Genomic DNA, 24,016 nt, shown 5'->3' with positions numbered 1-24,016 from the left:
TTTTAACCCATGTATCAATGACTTATTTCTATGGATATATTTAAATGTAAAAATAACTTTGTAAACTCTTCCTTATTCATTCAAGCACAATATAAAAACCAAAAGGATTTATAATTCAGAGAAAGCAAATGGAATTGCAACTGGGGATTCTAACTGACTATGGTGGAACATCTAAGTGCAGCACAGGCATTGGGTGGAACATATAAATTCATTTTTACAGACCCAAACTCTGTTTTCCCTTCCAGAGAAACCCAAATGTGATTCTAACTGGAAAGCATTTGATGGAAGCTGTTATTATATTGTTACAACTAAGAAAAACTGGGACAATGCCCAGGAAACTTGTAAATCAATGAACAGTGATCTGGTTATTATCAACAGTGACAGGAAAAAGGTGAGGCATTTACTGTATATACACAGCTGGTTCCATTCACTATAAACATCTCATTACTAGAGATGTCGCGAACTGTTCGCCGGCGAACTTGTTCGCGCGAACATCGGGTGTTCGCGCTCGCCGGAAGTTCGCGAACGTCGCGCGACGTTCGCCATTTTGGGTTCGCCATTGTTGGCGCTTTTTTTTGCCCTCTCACCCCAGACCAGCAGGTACATGGCAGCCAATCAGGAAGCTCTCCCCTGGACCACTCCCCTTCCCTATAAAAACCGAAGCCCTGCAGCGTTTTTTCACTCTGCCTGTGTGTGCTGAAGAGATAGTGTAGGGAGAGAGCTGCTACCTGTTAGTGATTTCAGGGACAGTTGAAAGTTTGCTGGCTAGTAATCGTTTTGATACTGCTCTGTTATTGGAGGGACAGAAGTCTGCAGGGGTTTGAGGGACATTTAAGCTTAGGTAGCTTTGCTGGCTAGTAATCTACCTTCTACTGCAGTGCTCTGTATGTAGCTGCAGTGGGCAGCTGTCCTGCTTCTGATCTCATCTGCTGACTGCTGCAATAACAGTAGTCCTTGTAAGGACTGCTTTTATTTATTTTTTTGTTGTTTTACTACTACTACTACTACTACTATAAGAGCCCAGTGCTATTAGTCTAGCAGTGTTGGGGAGTGGGACTGGTGTGCTAATCTGCTGCTCCTAGTAGTTCAGCAGCACCAACTTTAATTTTTTTTTTTAATATTCATTTTTTTTTTATTTTACTTTTTTTAATTTTACTACCGCTGTAGTAGTGTATAAGTTGACCTTTTAGGCATTATTTGCCCTGTAGGCATTATTTGCACACTGTTTTCTTCAACCCGCCATCTAGCTGTGTGACCTTGTTCACATTCTGTCTAAATATCCATAATATTACCGTCTCCAGAAAAAACACCGGAGTGACTTTTTTCAAGCAGCCATAATATATTTTACGTAATCCGTATCCACCGCTGTAGTAGTGTATACGTTGACCTTGTAGGCATTATTTGCACAGTGTTTTCTTCAACCCACCATCTAGCTGTGTGACCTTGTTCACATTTTGTCTAAATATTGATAATATTATCGTCTCTAGAAAAACCACTTGAGTTACTTTTTTTCAAGCAGCATTCATATATTTTACGTAATCCGTATCCACCGCTGTAGTAGTGTATACGTTGACCTTGTAGGCATTGTTTGCCCAGTTTTTTTGGCCGCAGCCACTGAAGCACAGAGGCCAGAAAAAATATGCCATATAAATGCTGAAAATAGTCATTTTTTGCCATACGTTGACTCAACGTATATGGCAAAAAATGACTATTTTCAGCATTTATATGGCATATTTTTTCTGGCAACTGTGCTTCAGTGGCTGCGACCAAAAAAACTGGGCAAACAATGCCTACAAGGTCAACGTATGGCAAAAAATGACTATTTTCAGCATTTATATGGCATATTTTTTCTGGCAACTGTGCTTCAGTGGCTGCAACCAAAAAAACTGGGCAAACAATGTCTACAAGGTCAACGTATGGCGAAAAATGACTATTTTCAGCATTTATATGGCATATTTTTTCTGGCAACTGTGCTTCAGTGGCTGCAACCAAAAAAACTGGGCAAACAATGTCTACAAGGTCAACGTATGGCGAAAAATGACTATTTTCAGCATTTATATGGCATATTTTTTATGGCAACTGTGCTTCAGTGGCTGCGTCCAAAAAAACTGGGCAAACAATGCCTACAAGGTCAACGTATGGCAGTTGTTTAAAGAGAACAGTAGATTACTAGCCAGCAAAGCTACCTAAGCTAAAATGTCCCTCAAATCCCTGCAGACTTCTGTCCCTCCAATACAGAGCAGTATCAAGCAGATTACTAGCCAGCAAACTTACTATCATCTGTCCCTGAAATCACTAACAGCTCTCCCCCTACACTATCTCTTCCAAGCACACACAGGCAGATTTTTCAGATACATTTTTGCCCTTGATCCCCCTCTGGCATGCCACTGTCCAGGTCGTTGCACCCTTTAAACAACTTTAAAATCATTTTTCTGGCCAGAAATGTCTTTTCTAGATGTTAAAGTTCGCCTTCCCATTGAAGTCTATGGGGTTCGCGAACCGTTCGCGAACCGCTCGCATTTTTGCGCAAGTTCGCGAATATGTTCGCGAACTTTTTTTCCGACGTTCGCTACATCCCTACTCATTACATTATAGTAGAGATATCCAAGCCCCACCCACCTTGTACAATATATTGCACTATTACCAGCCCTACATTATTTCTACAAATAAGAACTATATGGAACCAAAGCTTGGACCTTGCCAACTCCCACTTCATCTTGATTTCTTTAATAGAGCTCATTATTTTTTCCAGTGCCCAGTTTATTCATTCTCTGGTGTCTGTGATACCCACCTTCTATGGCATGTTTATGATCTCTAGTGGATTTACTTGAATATACATTTAAGAAGAAGATCTCAAACTAGGCCAGCAATATGGAGCTGAGGTGGGAAACTATGTTAGCCTAAGGAGTCCTAGATTGAATAGATTATCCTCATATTCTTTGTGAGTTAATGATACATAAAATATTTAAAAATCTTTAGAAATATCAGCCCTGCAATAAACTATATAGTAACCGTTTCCCAAATCTCTGTGATGGATTCTCATGAGCTCTAGGATCCATGTTTATATTCTTTTTGCAGAACAAAGTATATGTGTCTAAATCCTTAGTAAACACTCTCTTGAGCACTTCCACAACTTCCCCCCAGTTTTAAATATTTTATATCCAGGTAATACCAAGCTGTTTGAGTATCTCAGGTTGACATTTGTATAACTAGGAAGTAACAGACACAAAACCCACAGAAACATACATTAATGGTGCAATTCTCTCCTACTTAAGGCTACAGGGATATCTAGATGTTGTTTACAGATCTGGGATTTCTAAAGCAAAGTGTGAGGTTATTTATAAAAGTCAGAATGCTGAAAAATTAAAGTTGTTAACACTATAAATTCTGAATTTTAAGTGAAATTTTTTTTTCATAATTTATTATACCCCAAGGATGGAAAAAGTAAGAATCCCAAAAATTCAGCATCTCAGACCTGCAAAGGTTGTATATAAGTCCATGGGAGAAGTCCTGAAGATTTGCTGATCTGCTTTGGGTTTCGTGCAATAATCCAAAGATTTTGTGGTTTTTGGAAAAAAATTCGAAAAAATCGTTTTTGGGTGGAAAATCCAAAACATTTGTACGATCCGACGATCCGCCGACATTCCTATTACTTACCTTAGATTCAGAGCATCCAACGTGACGCGGGCGCTTCATCGTGTCGGTACGGAAGCTATCGGATGTAAAAACACCCATCTAGTTCTACCCTAACAAATCTTGATTTTTTTAGAGCTTTAAAAATGATAGGAAAAGCATGTTTATTTAGAAATTCGTGAAAAATTTGAATAACAAATTATATGGGGCCCCAAGATATGCAGAGCCAATGCTCCAGGAGAACCCCATGTTGTTTAACCAAAAGTACCTGTTGATGTTAAATTCCTATAAAAGTCTTTATTTTAATCAAAATTGTTGTCTAAAAAGTCACCACTCTAATAAAGTAAGTAATTAAAAGCACAAATAAAGGATTCCATTCCTTCAATATAAATATGAAAATATCCAAAATATTTTTGCCCTGCAAAAATGCCCTTCAGTTATAATATATATCAAGATGTACTGTACCATGATCACAACCAAAACGGTCCAAAATGCTATGGCATGGAGAGAGTTACTAGAGACATAAGAAACACTAAACAGGTATGGGACCTGTTATTTAGAAAGCTTGGGATCTGGGGTTTTCCGGATAACAGATCTTTCCCTAATTTGGATCTTCATACCTTAAGTCTTGTAGAAAATCATGTAAACGTTAAATAAACCCAATAGGCTGGTCTAATATGGATTAATTATATCTTAGTTGGGATCAATTATTTGGATGAAATGGAGTCTATGGGAGAAGACCTTTACGTAATTTTAAGCTTTCTGGATAATGTGTTTCTGGATAATGGATCTCATACCTGTAATAAAAAGAGCAAGTTGCTCTATGTATAAATGATGTACCTTCCCGCCTTAGGGCTAAATTTCATGCATTACTAACAATTGTTTTAATATTTTCATATTTATATTTGAGGCATTATAATATATATTTTATGCTTATATATATTAGAGCAGTGATTCTTTTAGACAACAATTTTGATAGACAGAAAGTTACCTGTCTGTTGTAATGAGATGTGTCTTCTGCTTCCCTAGAACTTCCTTGAAAGTATTACTGACAGCTCATATTTTTGGATTGGCCTCAAAAGGGATAAGAATAACAAGGATGAGTGGAGATGGGTGGATGGGACATACTATTATCCACCACAGCGGTAAGTTGAAGAATCTGTCGTTCCATTTTCCATAAAGTTTTATTGAGAGTCAATTAAAATCAAAGTGAAGCAATAACTATAGAATGTAACAATATATCCGAGAAGCCTCTGTATAATGTATATACAGTTAGGTCCATAATTCTTTGGAGAGAGACAACTTTTTTCTAATTTTGGTTCTGTACATTACCACAATGAATTTTAAATGAAACAACTCAGATGCAGTTGAACTGCAGACTTTCAGCTTTAATTCAGTGGGTTGAACAAAAAGACTGCATAAAGATATGAGGAACTAAAGCCTTTTTTAACACAATTTTTTACTATATCTACCTGCTTTCTGCCAGTGTCCTAATGAAATGGGACAATGTGATTCGTAACATCAAAATTTGTGCAGCACCTAAACATGCAATTCCCAGTTTAACAGTCTGCAATTCTTCTGCAGATTTTGGCTGAAAGGGGAGCCAAATAACGATCAAGGAAGAGAAGATTGTGTTCACATGTGGAAAGAGAAAAAATGGAATGATGTTTTTTGCACCGATGAGTATAAGGCAATCTGCGAGAAAAAATAATATGTTGTGTAAAGGAGGAGTGGATTTCATTTGTTGAGCACTCTATTAGAATGCCAATCTCTATATAAAAAAGAAAATTCTCCTAAAAACAAGAAAGGAGTATGTATATTTAGTGTTACATGGGTAATGTCTAATAATGACTGGGGAGGGCTGAAGAGATAATTAAAGATAATTGCTGAAGGAGTTTCAATTAAAAGGCATAACATGAACTAAAAGGATACTCTTTAGCAGCAGGTCCCTGCATCTCAGAGTTTTCAAAACTAAGCAGCATGAACATTGAAACATACCCTTAATATTTCAATTAATTGGTCTTGTATCTAGACAACTATCCCCTCAGTCAACTGATGTCTAAACACAGCCACTGTGTCTTCCCATTGCTTACCTGCAGCATCGACTTCTTTGCTTTTCAATAAATTGTTGTAGTGAAATGTTTGAGTGTCTCTGATCAGTGCCAAGTGATCTTTTCATAAAGATATTTCTGCTTTCTAGGGTGGGTATGTTTTTCGGTTGGACTTTGACTTACCGTATATACGTATAAGCTGACCCGAATATAAGCCGAGGTACCTAATTTTACCTACAAAAACTGGAAAAACGTATTGACTCGAGTATAAAAAAAAGAAAGCATTTTAGGACATCTTATGCAGAACACACGCTCCTGATCCAGACTGTGTGCAGGTGCCAGTGAATTACAAGCCAGTGAACTGAGCACAGTGGGGGCTGAAGCTGAAGAAGGGCTGGAGAGACTGAAGTTGAACATAGTTGTGTGGCCAGACCAGACGTGACAGGAAAGTTGCAGCAAGTTCTACTCCACGCACACTCATCTCCACGGTCTGTCCCAGCTCCAGATCAAATCCCACCACACACACAGTATGCATCCCAGGGAAGTGCTAAGGGATTCCTCGCTGCTTGCCCTGTCCCATCCTTCCCCGGAACTGACTCCTCTCCCTGCTCAGTCTCTACATTCACAATAAATACACGAACACCGCCCGGGAGCCGGGAGACATCGGCGCTACCTGATGACGCACTGAAGACGTGGAAAAACAATCCGAGAAGCGGACTTCCGCCAAGATATGGGCACAAGCGTTTGCTTTAGCTGGGTTAGAGGGATAGGTTCAAGGGGTGGTTCAACTTTATTCAGGAGTGTGTGTTCTGCTGAAGATGTCCTAAAATGCTTTCTTTTTTTGCAAAACTGGCAAAAAATTTAAACTGCGATTTTGATGCCAGCGCCCATTAAAGTCAATGGGCATCCGTTATTTGTTGCCGGCATCGGAACAGTCAGCGGTGATGAAAAACTTTGATGCTGGCATCGAAACCGTTGCCAATTTTTTTTCGGCGCTGACAAATTTTCTCGCCAAAATTCGCCATGAATTCGCACCTGGTGAATAAATTCGCCCATCACTACTGATTTGTCAGAGGTCGAATGTTTGAGTTATTTTTACCTCTAATTAATTCGGATCACCTTGAAACGCGAATGGTATCTTATATAAGAAGAACTCAAATGGCAAAAACCTGATTCTGCAAGATCGAGTCCCGCAACCACAAAAATCGTGTTTTCCGGAGGAAAAAAACTCAAATCGATCAAATTAAGTCCTTGATTCGAGTTTTTGGCCAAAACCCTCAGAAAAAAACTTGAACATCACGCAGGCTGTTAAACTCTTCAAATGCTTCCAGGGAAATCTACCATTAACTTGTACATGAACTCACCAGGTTTTAGGTGGCGATCTATCGAATTTGAGTTCCAAGGTAGGGGGATGATAAATCTCGGATTTCAATTTTTAATTCAAATTCAAGTTGGTTATTTTAAACTCTAAATTGTGATTTTTGAAATAAAAAACAACTCAAAAATTAAAATTCCAGTTCAAATTTACCATTCAAACCTTAGTAAATCTGCCCCCTAAGGTACAGTCACAGCTACATGCTATCTTTCAGGCTATGGGGTTGTTAGAGCAAGAAAGACAAAATGTATTACATATTATATTTAATATTCCAAAATGGTCAAACGTGCATCAGTACAAAATGGAAGATATTACAAAATGACATACACAAACTATTATGCTAATATTTTTATGTATGATTTGGAAGAAAAATTTAAATAATAGTTCCTAATAATAATATTAATAATAAGAATAATTAATAATAATTCCACTAGTCTATACAGAAAAACAGAAGATAAGAACAGTATATTAGGCTATGAAAGTTTTCATCCGCCAAATACAATGACGAGTCTCCCCAAAAGTCAACTTATGAGGTGCAAACGCATCACATCTAATGAAGAAGAATATGTGGAAGGTAAAGAGAGGGTCTTAGATATGTTTAGGAGGAAGGGGTACCCTAGAAGTGTTTTAAAAAAGGCTGATTTGGATGTAAATGCTATACCTCGAGAACTATTACTGGAACCCAAAAAAGAAGGAAGATGAATGAGAAAATACCATTCATGTCAGTATCTGATTTGCATTCCAAAATGGTGAGGCGAATCATAAGAAAGTATTGGCCGGTTGGTCTTTTTGAATTCAAATTTTTTTCAAAGTTTTTTCAAGAGGCAGATTTATCAAGGTTCGAATTTAGGGAAAGATTTATCAAGGGTCGAATTTTGAGTTGATGGGAGTTTGTAAAAACTCTCATAAACTCCTATGAACTCGAAATTCGACCAACTACAATTTATCAACAAATTGATGAATAGGATCGAATTAGATTCAAATTCACCTGAGTTTTTTTTCTTTCCCTTTCCCTAATGTGCAATGTTCTGCTCCCCCCCCTAAGCAAACCTGTAACCGATACAGCCTGAAACCATTGTAGGGAGATGGCTGCTTGAGGGGCACAATCCGTGGAGGCTCATTGGGTCCGGGGAGAGAATTCACCAGCTAGAACACTAGAGCATGGATTACACGCGACTTACACCCAGGGCAGGGCCTTCGCTAAGTGGAAGTGTTCCCTCTATGGTGTAATGCAACTACAATCCCCCACAGGCTACTGTGCACACAAAACAACTTGGGCGCCAGGAGGTTCTTAACAATCAGGAACGGTTTATTATGCCAAAAAGGGCAAATGACCACAGGTTTCAGTAGTCACGCAGGAGTTGAGGAAAACAGCATATTGAGAGTTCACACAGAACAAAGGCAGGATCACACAGAGAGTACACAGGCAAATGCAGTACAACCTTTCCCTCCTGGAAGTTGTCAGGAAAGCAGCTTGTACCCTACAGTCCCTCTTCACTGAGGTCCCTGACTGGAGGCAACACACAGAGCCTCTGGGAAGCTACTCCCTTACTGCAAATCCTTGTTGGAGCTGTAAGAGCAAAGGAGCGAGCTGAGAGTGAGGCAGTCAGCGTTTAGCAGCACAACCAGACAGGGGGAAAGGAAAAAAAGAGTCCTCCCCAACAGCACACTACACTCAAGTCTCTCTCTGACGCTGCCACAGTGATACCCAGCAAACTACTTACCAGTGCAGCGAAATGCAGTATCCAGCAGTCACTGATACAAAGGGCAGCAGCAGCACACAGGGTCTTCATCCGAGTAGGTGCCTTTAAAGTTCATTTTACTCTTTAGGAACGTCCCGCATAGGAAAAAAAATGTTTGCCAGGTTTTAGATGGCGAATAGTCAAATACGAATTTTTAAAGAGAAAGTACATGATAATTTAAAAAAATCTAATTTTGAATTGTTTTACAACACAAATCGAATTTGGACTATTCCCCAGTCGAATTACACTAAAATAAACTCAAAATTGTAAAAAAATTTCAATTTGACCCTTGATAAATCTGCCCCTTAGAGTTCATGGGAGTTTGTAAAAACTCCCATGAACTTGAAATTTTTCTACAAAAAAAAAACCTAGAATGTCAGGAAGCCAGCAAACAACTCTAAGTTGAACCCAGGACTTACCCCATAAGATTAAACAGCAATTCAGCAGGTTTAAGGTGGTGAACAGTTGAATTTGAATTCTTAAAGGGCCAGTACATAATACATTTCGAAAATCATATTCCATTTTTTTTTAAAAAAAACTCGAATTGAATTATGACATTCCCTAGTCAAATTTCACCAAAAAACCCAAAATTAAAAAATTCACTCCGACCCTTGATAAATCTGCCCCTTACAATAGATGGCTTTTTGCTACCCCTTGTAACTGGGTGCTCATTGCTGCCTGAGGCAATGCTCTCATCTTGCTTCATGGAAGGAGCAGCCCTGATGAGAGGGGTATGGAGGACCACCAACAAATTAAGACCTAAGAGATTATGTAGAAGAAATCAGGAAACCAAAACAATAATTCGTATTGACACAGATTCCCGTGAACAATCATTTCATCATCTCACACACTTTTAGGACTGATGCAATATTTATCACGTGAAAACTCAATCGAAGTCTCTATTAAAAATGTTTTCTCCTCGAATTGAATATTGTCCATGACTTTTCACATGATAAGACACAGAACACACCGGCACAACATGGGTATTACTAGCAGGTTTAACCTTGCTCGTTTATTGCGGATGCAACGTTTCGGGGCGTGACCCCTTTCTCAAGCATGCTAGTAATACCCATGTTGTGCCGGTGTGTTCTGTGTCTACGCTGTTTTTGAGGTTGCCCAATTCCTCTACCATCGAGCACCTGGGATTCGTTTGATTCTGGACGGCCAGGGTGTGCGAGTGTAAGTTTTCCTTTTTTCACATGATAAACCATGAGATAACCTTTTCTCACTGAAGTAAATCTGGCCCATGGTTTTCAAATGTTGATGGTTTGGTTAGGGATGAAGCCTGGGATTTTGGGTCCCATTGCATAGGCCACTTTATTCTTTATTTCCCTGAGGGCATCTTCAGCAATGAATGAAAAGACCCAAAGTCACGAAAACAGCCAAACTTGAAGTCCTGAAGCGGCAAAAAGACCCAAAGTCACGAAAGGAGATGAAGTTGAAGTCCTGAAGCCATGAGTTCAACTCTACTGAACACCAATTTATGTTTTTTTTCAATCCCCTGGCCACCAATGTATTATTTTAATATTCTATAGGCCCCTGCCACCAATGTTTTTATAAAAAATATTTTTTGGGGCCCCAATTTTTTTTAACTTGTATGGGGGGCCCTGGCGCCAATGTTTTTTTATACAATATTATTTGGGGCCCCAATTTTTTTAACTTGTAAAGGGGGCCCTGGCGCCAATGTTTTTTTAAAAAAATATTTTTTGGGGCTCCAATTTTTTTTAACTTGTAAAGGGGGCCCTGGCGCCAATGTTTTTTTAAAAAATATTTTTGGGGCCCCAATTTTTTTAACTTGTAAAGGGGGGCCCTGGCGGCAATGTTTTTTAACTTATAAGGGAGCCCTGACCATCAATAGCTTTTATAACTTGTGTCTGGGAAGGTTACTTTTTTAGTGCTGATTTCTGTGTGGTCTTTTAACTGTGATGTAGGGGTGGGATTTGGGCGCCAGCGTGGGTGCAAAACAAAAATTTTGTTGTGGGGGCCCCCGTGATTTCTTATGGCGGCCCTGTATACAGCTTTAAGATGTAAGAGACAGATATTATTATATAGTGATAGGTTATAAATATACACATGCCACTTAGTCACTTGATCCTGTCTTAAAAGTTTATTTTGCACAATATTAACAGGAAATTAAAAGTCTTAAGAAATACTGGAAAAAAAAGCAGAAGTGGAGACCCAGGGAGCAGTTGTATGTGACACGGAGGAGGCAGAACAACACTGAGAAGGAACCAGTCAACTGGGCAGAAAGACATTCCAATCCATTGGCACAAGATGGACAGAGGTAAGGAATAGAACAAGGGACTGGGATGGGAGAAATATAAATATAATGGGAATATGTCTGTGTTATTAATATGGAGAGAAGAACAGTACAGAGCAGGGAGAAACCTATATACCTATACTGTTTCTGTTATGTCTGCTCCATCATTACTACAGTAATCAGCATCTGTCTGTACTTTTATATTCCCTTATTACAAAAACATATGAAGCAGCAAGCAGTTTCTTCCAGCCAAGTTTCCAGAAGTAAAATACCTTCAAACCTCCATATTACATCCCTTTATTTTAAGTTCCCCAACACTTTTTTTTTTTTGCAGTCCCACCAATTTATAATGCCCTTCAATAGATGCTTTCTCCAGATTTTACGTTAATTTCTGCCATTTTTCTAAAAAATGCCCATTTGCCCTGTGTGAATATTATTTTTAATGAAATTAAGGGGCAGATTTATCAAGGTTCGAATTTTGAGTTTATGGGAGTTTTTAAAAACTCCCAAAAACTCGAAATTCAAGAAATAAAACAGACCAATCGAAATGTTTTAAATATTTTTCATTTTTTACATTCGGGTGAATAGGATCGACTTGCAAACTAGAATCAAATTTGAATTGAATTCGATCAAATTCAAGTTCTTTCACACCTAAATTTATTTTTTCAAAAGTCCACCAAACAACTCCAAATTGATTGTAGGAAGTCCCCCATAGGCTTAAATGCCAATTCGGCAGGTTTAGATGGTGAATAGGCAAATTTGAATTCTTAAAGGGACAGTACATGATAAATTTCCAAATTCGAATTTTGTCTTTTTAACTCAAATCTAATGTGGATTATTCGAATTATACTAAAATAAACTTGAAATTCAAATTTGAAAATTTTAATTTTCAATTCGATCCTTGATAAATCTGCCCATTAGTGTCTCTCTGTATTTGAAACTGACCACAAATATTAGGGCTCCCTTATCAATATATCATCTTCCTGTACCCTAGAACTATGCAGTGTTAAGGTAGGTGAATGCAGGATGTTGGTATTTATGGGTTATGGATTTCATGCCTGTGTCTTTAACAGTGTCATTTTGTGAATGGGGAAAGGGGAGACCAATGTTGTACAGGTATCTGTACAGGTGTGGAACCAGTTATCCAGAATGCCCAGGACCTGGGATAAAAGATATTTTCCTTATTTGGATCTTCATATCTTAAATCTACTTGAGAATCATGTAAACATTAAGGGGCATATTTATCAAGGGTTGAATTTGAAAAACTTTGAAATTCGAATTCAAAAAGACCAACCAAAAGTCAAAGTTTTTTTTGCCCGAATGGGCCCATTTTCGATCGAATATGTCCATATTCAGCTGAATTAGAATCATACGAATTGAATTAATATCGCATTCGATCAAATTAGATTCTATGTTTTTCCCAAAGAAAACTCAGATTTTGTAAAGTCCACCAATTGATTCCAGATAGGTTCTAGGAGGTCCCCCATAGGCTAAAACAGCAATTTGTCAGGTTTTAGATGGCGAATGGTTGAAGTTGAATTTTTAAAGAGACAGCACATGATAAATTTAAAAATTTGGTTTTTCACATTTTTTGGAAATTCTAATCTAATTTGGACTATTCCCTAGTCGAGGTACACAAAAATAATTCAAAATTCAATTTTGTTTCACTCGAAAATTCACCTCGACCTTTGATAAATCTGCCCCTAAATAAACCTAATAGCTGGTTAGTTGGGATCAGGTACAAGCTACTGATTTATTGTTACAGAGAAAAAGAAAAATTTACAAAATTTGGATTATTTGGATAAAATCGAGTCTATGGGAGACAGCCTTTCTGTAATTTGACACTTTTCTGGATAATGGGTTTCCAAATAACGGATCCCATACCTGTACTGTGTATGGACTTGTGTGTGGAGTCTTGAACTGATAGTAACTTAATCCTCATAGCTTTATATTTTATTTTTATTCGTAGGAAAATGCCAACACTATCTTGAGAGTGCTAATGAAACTTATGGAAATATGGAAACTATTAAGTCATCAAGGAAGAACATGGAGTTTTATGAAGAAGAAAAAGTAGAAAAGGAACAGTATATTAAGGGTAGCCTGTGCATAATGGTTCAGTTGGATAAGCCAATCTTTATTTGGCAATATGTAGGGTGGGCATACATGTTAAGGCCAATTATAACAATGTTGTCCAGATGTAGCTATGATAGAAAAAATGATGCCCATAGACTCCAATGGGTGGAAAAAAATTCTCATGCGTAGCCCATAGATTCTGGCAAATTTTCACAGTTTCACAAATTTTCGGCAAAGTGAAATAGGTCACACCCACTTTCATACCTGCCGCCCAGTTTAATGGATCAATACTATTTGCCAGTCCATGTGAATGCCCAAGTCTTACAATACCTATCATAGAAAAAACCTAATGTATTTGGGTAGCGGTCTACTTGATCTAAGATTTTCTTAAAGGGGTGGTTCACCTTTAAGTTAACTTTTAGTATGTTATAGAATGGCAACTTTTCTATTGGTCTTCATTATTTATTTTTAATAGCTTTTAAATTATTTCCTTTTTTCTTCTGACTCTTTCCAGTATTCAAAAGGGGGTCACTGACCCCATCTAAAAAACAAATGCTCTGTAAGGCTACATATGTACTTATTATCCAGAATCTTTCCGTAATTTGGACCTCTGAAATCTGCTAAAAAAAATTATTTAAACGTTAAACCCGATAAGGATTCATTATATCTGAGTTTGGATTAAGTACAAGGTACTGTTTTATTATTACAGAGAAAAAGGAAATCATTGTAAAAAATGTAATTATTTGATTAAAATGGAGTCTATGGGAGACGGCTTTCTGGATCCTATACCTAAAAATGTTTCTCCAAAATGCTAGGTTGTTAGTTACATAATAGCTGTCACGATCGCCGCCCGGAGCAGGACCAGGAGCTCCGGGCGGCGCAACTACTTCCTCCGACGCCGCTCCCAAAATGGCGGCGCCCATGGCCGCCACGTGGGTAGCGGCGCCGGCGCAGAGACGCCTGCGCGCAAGTGCGCAGGTGCGAAGACGTCACAACGGTGCGACGGACGCAGGCGCAGCGCGTCGGTCGCAGACGTGCTGACGCCGACGCAAGGGCGCCAAAAAACCCCTTTAAAAGGACGCCCGAGACGCCAAGATGGCGCCCGAAAATAGGATCTTGTTCCTGATTAGATTCCTGGGTTCCCTGTTGCTGTTATCCCTGAGTATTCTATTGATTGATCTCTTGTCGTTGACCCCCTGCCTGGACTTTGGACTCTGTTTATATTCTGCCTGCCTTTTGACCTGTTGCCTGAACTTTATTACCCCTTCTGCTGAATCCCTGGATACCACGATCCTGATCCCTCCTGAGGGGCTTCCTCCTATATCCGGACAACTCCCCAGAGGGAACTCCCGGTTCCCTGACATTATTTTCGGGCCATGGATTCCTCTGAGGAAGCTCAGCCAGATTTCGGCAGGGCCTTTCGGGGCCTGCATTCCCGCATGGAGGCGTATGAAGCCCGGCAGAATTACGTGGGACACACGCTGGAGGCGATCTTGGAAAAGCTCTCCTTGTTGACACCAGCGAACCCCCTGCCGGCACCTCCTCCGCAAGCGGCTGCTGCCAAGGCTACCCAGCCCTCCACCTCTGGTCCACATATTCCTGCTCCGCCTCTCTACGATGGCGATCCTCAAGCCTGTCGAGGATTCGTGAATCAGTGCCAGATTCGATTTGCCCTACACCCCACTGAATTTGACTCTGAACGTGCCAAGGTGGGGTTTGTGATTACTCGTCTGGCAGGGAAAGCTCTCGAGTGGGCATCTCCACACTGGGAGAAGCAGTCCCCACTGATGGATGACGCGGAAGCATTCCTCAAAGAATTTCGGATCGTTTTCGATGCTCCCGGCCGGGTGACATCCGCTGCTTCCCGTCTGTTCCAAATCCGCCAAGGGAGTCGCAGTGTAGCGGAGTATGCTATTGAATTCCGTACACTTGCTGCTGAGACTCGTTGGAACAACGACGCATACCATACTGCATTTTATAATGGTCTCTCCCTCCGCATCAAAGATGACCTGGTCTCCCGGGAATTACCCACGCAAGTTGAGGACCTTATCGCCTTGGCTGTTAAGGTGGACACTCTTCTGAGAGAGCATCAAACCCTGAGAGATCGTGTCAGGAAGTTTCAACCCATGTTGGCACCCCGCTTCCAGAGGCCTCTCCTGCAGGCTCCTGTTACCCCGCCTGCCCAAGCATCCATTTCTCTCCAGGAGGAACCCATGCAAGTGGGAAGAACTCGCCTCACTGAACAAGAGAGACTCCGCAGACGGACGTCAGGCCTGTGTCTGTATTGTGGCGGACATTCCCACTTCGCTAATGCCTGTCCTGCAAAGGCTAAGAGTTTTGTACCCCGAGGTATGTCTATGGTAACTCATGTAGGGGGCACGACTCAAAAGTCTCGAGATTGGTCTCAGGGGAAGACCCAAGGAAACTCACACAGGTTTCTCCTTCCCTTCCAGATTCGTCTGACTGATAAGACCATCTTCGGGAATGCTTTCCTCGATTCCGGAGCCGGGGGTAACTTCATGGACGCTCTCTTTGCTAAGTACATGGGAATCCCCCTATTTCCTTTGCCTTCTCCCATGAGGATTTTCGCCATAGATGATAAACCCCTGGAGTCTGTACTCACGATGACCACTGGCGAACTACTTGTGCAGGTTGGGACTCTGCATAAAGAGAGACTTTCGTTTCTTATCATCTCTTGTCCCGATGTTCCTGTTGTTTTGGGTCTCCCCTGGCTGCGCCTGCACAATCCCACTATAGACTGGTCCACAGGGCAGGTTTCTCGTTGGAGCCCATTCTGCCTACAGCATTGCCTTCCTGATAAACCCCTCAAGAAGGTAACTATCTCCTCAACCGAGTTAAAGTCTCTTCCCTCCTGTTATAAGGAATTCTCCGATGTGTTCTGTAAGAAGTCTGCGGAATTCCTTCCTCCACATCGCTCTTATGACTGTCCTGTCGAACTCCTGCCAGGAGCCATGCCCCCCAGAGGCCGCACTTACCCTCTCTCTCCTGCTGAGACTTCCGCAATGAAGGAATATATCCAAGAAAATCTCCAGCGGGGGTTTATCCGCCCTTCTACCTCTCCTGCAGGGGCTGGGTTCTTCTTTGTGGAGAAGAAGGACGGAGGCCTTCGGCCATGCATAGACTACCGGGGCCTGAATAAAATCACTGTCAAAAACAGGTACCCTCTGCCCTTGATCGTAGAGCTCTTCGACCAGCTGAAGGGGGCGAAGATATTCTCTAAGTTGGATCTCCGAGGGGCGTACAATCTCATTCGCATCCGTGAGGGTGATGAATGGAAGACGGCATTCAACACTCGTGACGGGCACTATGAATATCTCGTTATGCCCTTCGGCCTTTGCAATGCCCCTGCCGTCTTCCAGGAGTTTGTTAACGATGTATTCCGGGATCTCCTAGGAAGGTTCGTAGTCGTGTACCTGGACGACATCCTGATCTTCTCTAAAGACCTAGAAAGCCATCGCTCCCAGGTGAAGGAGGTACTCTCTCGTCTGAGGAAGAACTCTCTCTTCGCCAAGTTGGAGAAGTGCGTCTTCGAGGTGTCTAAGATCCCCTTCCTAGGATACATTATCTCTCCTGAAGGTTTTGAGATGGACCCTGTGAAAGTGTCTGCCATCCAGGAGTGGCCTATTCCGCTGAGTACCAAGGCAATCCAGAGATTTATCGGATTTGCTAACTACTATCGGCAGTTCATCCGGGGGTTCTCTTCCCGCATTGCACCTATCCTGGCCCTCATCCGGAAAGGGGGTAAACCCAGCTTGTGGCCCCCATCTGCCATTGAAGCTTTTCAGTCTTTGAAAGAGGCCTTCACGTCCGCTTCTGTCCTCCGACACCCCAATCCTGAACTACCCTTCTGCATCGAAGTAGATGCTTCTGAAGTCGGAGCCGGAGCCATCCTGTCTCAGAGACACCCCGCTGATGGGAAGTTGCATCCCTGTGCTTATTTCTCCAAGAAGTTCTCGTCCGCAGAGCAGAACTACGATGTCGGGAACCGAGAACTCTTGGCTGTTAAACTTGCCCTTGAAGAGTGGCGTCACCTCCTGGAGGGTTCTCTGATTCCTGTTCAGATTTTCACCGATCATAAGAATCTCGAGTTTATCCAGTCCCTCAAGAGGCTAAACCCCAGACAAGCAAGGTGGGCTCTCTTCTTCTCTCGGTTTAATTTTATCTTAACTTATCGCCCAGGTTCCAAGAATCAGAAGGCCGATGCCTTGTCTCGTAGCTTCACTCCGGTGGACCGCTCTCCTGAGAGACAAGAGCCAATCATCCCTCCAGTCAAGATTATTGCCTCCCTGTATCCACAGTTTGCTGACCAAATCCTGGCTGGTCAGTCTTCTGCTCCTTCCGATACTCCCATTGGAATGGCATTTGTTCCTCCTGAGCTGCGTCTGCCTATTCTGCACAGACCCATTGCTCCAGGCAAGCCGGACACCCTGGTCCAGCTAAGACTCTTGAACTATTACGACGCCTGGTCTGGTGGCCTGATATCCGCAAAGATGTGAAGGACTTTGTTGCTGCTTGTAATGTTTGTGCCACATCTAAGTCAAGCCATTCCCGCCCCAGTGGGTTACTACAGCCATTGCCGGTTCCTTCCCGTCCCTGGATCCACCTGTCCATGGACTTCATTGTCGAACTTCCTCCCTCTTGTGGGAACACTGTGATCTGGGTTGTCATTGATCGATTCTCCAAAATGGCCCATTTCATCCCTCTGAAGAAGTTGCCCTCTGCGGTGGAGTTGTCCCAGCTATTTATCCAGTACATCTTCCGCCTGCATGGTTTCCCGGTGGAAATCGTCTCCGATAGAGGCACCCAGTTTACTGCCAAATTCTGGCGTTCCCTATGCAAAGACCTGGGAATTGTTCTTCAGTTTTCTTCTGCATACCATCCGCAGACGAACGGGGCAGCTGAACGTGTCAACCAAGCCCTGGAACAGTTCCTGAGGAACCACGTATCCCTCTGCCAGGATGACTGGTCTGATCTCCTCCCATGGGCGGAATTCGCTCATAATAATGCTTGTCATTCCTCTACAGGAAGGTCTCCGTTCATGTCGGTGTATGGGCAGCATCCTCAAGCTTTTCCCCAAGACTTTGTACTTTCTGACGTCCCGGCTGCTGACGATTCCGCAGCCCATATGTCTGCTATTTGGGCTGCTACCAAGTTGAACCTAGAGAAGAGCGCTCTTGTTCATAAGACTTTCGCGGATCGTCGTCGAAGATCCTCTCCTCCCTACAAGGTGGGTGATAATGTCTGGCTCTCTTCCAGGAATATCCGGTTGAAGATACCATCTCCCAAGTTGGGTCCAAAATTCGTGGGTCCATTTCCCATCTTGGAGATAATCAACCCTGTGGCTGTCAGACTTCAGCTTCCACCAGAGATGAGAATCCCCAACGTGTTCCACGTGTCTCTGGTGAAACCCGCTATCACCAACCGGTTCTCTGGTGGTCAATCTCCTCCTCCTGCCATCTCTGTGGAGGGTCAACTCGAGTACGAGGTGGAGAAAATCCTAGACTCCAGGATCTCCAGAGGGTCCCTTCAGTACCTCATTCAGTGGAGGGGCTTTGGTCCTGAAGAATGCTCCTGGGAAGGACATCGTGATGTTCACGCTCCTCGTCTGGTGAGGGATTTTCACGCCAAGTTTCCCCAGAAGCCTTGTCCCGGTGGTCCTGAGGCCCCCCGTGAGGGGGGGGGTACTGTCACGATCGCCGCCCGGAGCAGGACCAGGAGCTCCGGGCGGCGCAACTACTTCCTCCGACGCCGCTCCCAAAATGGCGGCGCCCATGGCCGCCACGTGGGTAGCGGCGCCGGCGCAGAGACGCCTGCGCGCAAGTGTGCAGGTGCGAAGACGTCACAACGGTGCGACGGACGCAGGCGCAGCGCGTCGGTCGCAGACGTGCTGACGCCGACGCAAGGGCGCCAAAAAACCCCTTTAAAAGGACGCCCGAGACGCCAAGATGGCGCCCGAAAATAGGATCTTGTTCCTGATTAGATTCCTGGGTTCCCTGTTGCTGTTATCCCTGAGTATTCTATTGATTGATCTCTTGTCGTTGACCCCCTGCCTGGACTTTGGACTCTGTTTATATTCTGCCTGCCTTTTGACCTGTTGCCTGAACTTTATTACCCCTTCTGCTGAATCCCTGGATACCACGATCCTGATCCCTCCTGAGGGGCTTCCTCCTATATCCGGACAACTCCCCAGAGGGAACTCCCGGTTCCCTGACAATAGCCACTTACTGTTGGATAGGTTCAGAGTCACTATGAGTAAGCCCAGACTGTAGGGCACTTTGTTTATATTGTACCCACAATATCCAAAGGGCTGCAGGTTGCAATATGCATTTTTATACAAGATTTATACAATAGACTTCCTATATAGACAGTAGGATGCATTTAAAGGAGAACTAAACCCTAAAAATAAATATGGCTAAAAATCCAAAATTTTATCTAGTGAACTTAATGCACCAGCCTAAAGTTTCAGCTTGTCAATAACAGCAAATGATCCAGGACTTCAAACTTGTCACAGGGGGTCACCATCTTGGAAAGTGTCTGTGACACTCACATGCTCAGTGGCTCTGAGCAGCTGTTGAGAAGCTAAGCTTAGGGCTCGTCACTAATTATCCAGCAGAAAATGAGGTTGGTCTGTAATATAAGATGATGCTACAGGGCTGATTATTAAATTCTGATGCTAATTGCACTGGTTTCTGTGCTGCCATGTAGTAATTATCTGTATTAATTACTAATCAGCCTTATATTGTGACATTTCTATTCTATGGGTACTGTATATTGTGAGTGGGTCCCTAAGCTCAGTAAGTGACAGCAGCACAGAGCATGTGCAGTGAATCAGCAGAAAAGAAGATGGGGAGCTACTGGGGCATCTTTGGAGACACAGATCTTTACTGCTAAAGGGCTGTGTTTGCCTTGGGCTGGTACAGAAGCATAAAACAAAGAGTTCACAGGAGCAGTAAAGAACTGACGGAGTGAGCCCATTAGCAGGGAATCTGCATGCCGGTGTGTCCTAAAGGAACCGCTCTGGCCGCGGCATACAACAACTTGCAAAAAATCAGGGACGGACTCCCCCCTTTATATGTATATATTTATTTATTTATATATATATATATATAAATATTTTCATGTTTTTTGTACTTTTTGTACTATAGGAATTTCCTTTGCATATTTATTTATCTACATAGAAGTGTATATTCTTTTGTATTTATTTATGTCTTTGTTGTTTTTCCTTTTCCTTTTCAATAATGTCTGATTTTTCATTACATACATATATTTATATATTTATATTTTTTGATTTTTCAGATTTTTCAAAACATTTTTTTCAAAATTTAATATTCAAAGTTTAATATTTAATTATGTTGTATTGAATTAATGGATCTATATTCATACTGTAGTGGACTGCTTAAAGAGTTTACATTTCTGATATATAATAGATTTTTCTACTTGGTGCAAATGCACGCTACGTGATTTTTACTCAGGTGTTTTCATTTGATTTTAACGATGTGTGTTATTTTAGTGTGAGCCCGACAGAGGGCGCTCATGCTTCTGATGAAGTGACATAATGGTCACGAAATGCGTCAAGCGCACATCCCCTGCCCGCTGGTGATTTTAATCTATATCTAATAAAGCATTTACGGTTTTAATGCTGGTTCCCTGAGTTTCTACTGTTCCGGTGGAGTCCGTCCCTGATTTTTTGCAAACAGAAGCATAAAACAACATTTCTAGCTACTTCTTTACTTAGGCATTAGTTCTCCTTTAAGATTTTACTACCCCCCAAAAAAGTATATATAAAGTATCTCTCTGTGTGTGTGTATATATATATATATCTATATACACACACACACATACACACAGAGATAGAGAGAGAGTCTGAAAGGCATGCACTCACCCCCAAAAAAAGGAAAAAAAAGCCCAGGTGCTGTCAATATTAATTAACTGTTTGTGATGTCTTGAGAAAGGTCCTCTGTGTAGGACCGAAAAGTCGCTAATGCTTACATTTTTTTCCACATAAGTAAAGTCTGATGAGTGTCCTTCATGTATGGATAGATAGATAGATAGATAGATAGATAGATAGATAGATAGATAGATAGATAGATAGATAGATAATAGATAGATAGATAGATAGATAGATAGATAGATAATAGATATAGATATAGTGGATAATGTACCCCCTACTGTAATTTATAAAGATATTATGTTACCGAAGAGTTATGTGACCATATAAAAGCACGAGGCCGAGTGCTTTTATACAGGTCACATAACTCCGAGGTGCTAATAATATCTCTATGAATTTTAAGTAGGGGGTACATTATTCATTATAATCTACAGTTTCTGAGTTCAGTTCAGTTTTTACTTCCAGTCTTTGCTTTTTACAAAATGCAATACTTTTTTTGCTGTTTTTTTCTTTCCCTGTGTCCCTTTTAGTACCTGTATTTCTTTGGCATGTTATTCAGATTCTTTTGCAGGACCCTGCTCTGCGTGGTCATTCAGCTGCATTAGAGATGTGGGAGGGGTGAGGAGGCCAGGACAGGAGGAGGGAGTGACACAGAGCGGGGAGCGAAATTTGAGATTTTGAATGGGAGGGGGGAGCGAGACTTGCGATAGTGGACAGGAGGGGGAGCCGAGATTTGAGATAATGGATGGGAGGAGGGAGCGAGCATGGAGAGGAGTCGCGTGAGTAAGGGAGCAACGCTGGCAGGGAGGCAACTGAGAGGAAGACGTGAGACGTGACAGGAAGGAAAAAGAAGCAGTTACATGTGAGGGAGTGAAACAGGTGGATCGTGTCATGTGGGGGAAGCAAAAAAAATGTTGCACTTGATAGCAGCAGCTGCAAGTGCTGTCTCTTTAAGCATATAAACGGCGCGTTCTGACGGAAGAACGCGCCGTTTATAAGGATATAATTTACAGTCTGGTCCCATATGGAAATGACCAGACTGTAGATTATAGATAGATATAAAAGTAGCAAGTTACCCAGTATAATTAGTGTTCTGTCCTCTCTACGTGTTACCCTGGGGCAGTGTGTAGTTCGACATACAGCTAAACCTTCCCACAATCCAATAAAGAGACTGTGAACTGAAGTCTGTAGATTTTACTGGATGGCAAAGGGGAATAGGTGAAACTGTAACAAATAACAGAAAATAGGATAAATAGATTGCAATGAACAGTGCAATATAAACATATATGCATATAAATGTAACATCAAAGCACTATCTGGCATGAAAGTCTATGCAGCAATGTCGCTGGGGTGCTGGCAGCTGTGGAGGTGATTTGGTGCAACTATTTGCTTACCAGCGATGTTACCATGAGGAGAGATGAAACTGTGCGTGCTTCTTCCACAGCATGGTCTGTAAAATGGTGTCCTGGCTCCCACAAGGCATTGCTCTAGGTCACATGGTGAGAGTATGGTAGCCTGATTAGTTCAAATCCTGCCATAAGCATTATGGAGGTGTAGAATGCATATAGGAAATGGTCCTGCGTAGTTACAGCAAGTGTCCAGCAGAGGGAGCCCACAACGTAAGAATAGGGAAATCCCAAATATGGTAAAAGCGTATGCTGGAGACATAACAATTAGCCAGTAAAGTATATCTCCTCCTGTTTCAGATGCGAAGACAAGTAAACCACTGAGGACTGATCTTTGTAGTTATTTTCCTGGTAATCCTCACAAGCCTGGGGTTCATATATTGTGAGTTTAATAAGAGACCATAGAACTACCGGTACCTGACCGCAAATTCCCATAGAGCACTATTAGGATTCACATGTGAAAGTCACACAGTATGTGCTCTGACCTTGGTGTTTTGTGCACACACCACCTCTTCTCCTCTGAGCTACAAACAGTTCAGCTCTTTTCATTGTTCACTGCCAATGAGTCTGAAAGCAGAAGGAGTGAGAAAGCAAGAAAGGTAAAACAGGAGGGGAAGAATATATTGTGTAGTACTTTTAATCACTCCAGTACTAGATACTAATCAACGTGATTTCACCATTCTCCAAATGCTCTGTTGTTGTTAGAAAACCCATCTTTTAACTTACAATATCATTGTATTATTATCATTGGTTAGCCACAAAAGTTATTTTTTTGCATATGTAGCGCTATGAATGCACCTTACTCTACTATAAGCTTCACTCCCAGTACATATGATCCAGATGAGAGCTTAAAACCTTAGGGAGTGAGCCTTTGCAGCAATGTGGAAGCAGGGTGTAGTGCAACTGTAACTGTATTCAGGGTGCAAATAATTGGGTGCCAGTGGTTCTTATAACTGATTTATTGAGCATACAATCCTCAGTGGAGTGAACATTAAGAGAACATTGCAGGATCATACATTACAATGAATAGGCAATACTCACAGCACCTTTGGTCAGGATGATTCTCCTCAGAGATAGGAACAATACATGCAGCTTTGAGGAGGTACACCCAGCTTTCAGCCTTTTGCCTAAGTGGAACCTGAGGGGAATACTCTCTACCCTAGGTCTATACACTTAGTCCCTACTTCTGGGCAATAAGTACCCGGGATCTTAATCCCACTACATTCCTCAAAGGAGCCTCAAGATGCTCAACTAACTAAACTAACTATCTGTTACTCCTAGAGTGACCTATTAAAGAGATAAACTATACTGACTAAAGCCTATTTAGGTTTAGGTTCCACAGGGGTCCTGTCTGCTTGCTCAGACCAGGACCAGCACAAAATGGACCCTGAAAGCATGGCTTCAGAAGCTTTTATACTCTAGCACAATGCCATCTGCTGGTCACTGTGAGAAACAACAAGGGGCATAGTTTAAAGCAGGAATAGGAAACAGTTACCCCTCCCAACTGTATTTTAGGACCCAGTTAGGATTATAACACTAGGGGACTGCCTGCTAAATAATACTAGGG

General features: G+C 41.8%; 1 protein-coding gene across 8 annotated transcripts in view; it reads left to right on the top strand.

Annotated features, from left to right (window-relative positions):
* LOC108710639 (C-type lectin domain family 4 member G) overlaps positions 1-24,016 on the top strand; it is a 69,032-nt gene that overhangs the window by 18,377 nt on the left and 26,639 nt on the right. The window contains exons 9-11 of one of the 8 annotated variants that reach the window (XM_041587163.1): positions 246-391; positions 4,663-4,778; positions 5,218-5,766. The exons of the other annotated variants lie outside the window; for them this stretch is intronic. Of the exons in view, the coding sequence (XP_041443097.1) occupies positions 246-391; positions 4,663-4,778; positions 5,218-5,344 (389 nt within the window). The 3' untranslated portion in view covers positions 5,345-5,766. Of the gene's footprint in view, positions 1-245; positions 392-4,662; positions 4,779-5,217; positions 5,767-24,016 lie in introns of those variants that run through there. 8 annotated transcript variants of the gene reach the window in all.

Source organism: Xenopus laevis, chromosome 3L (assembly GCF_017654675.1).
Source record: "Xenopus laevis strain J_2021 chromosome 3L, Xenopus_laevis_v10.1, whole genome shotgun sequence".
Classification (NCBI taxonomy): Eukaryota; Metazoa; Chordata; class Amphibia; order Anura; family Pipidae; genus Xenopus; species Xenopus laevis.
This window is presented reverse-complemented; position numbering and strand designations above follow the sequence as displayed.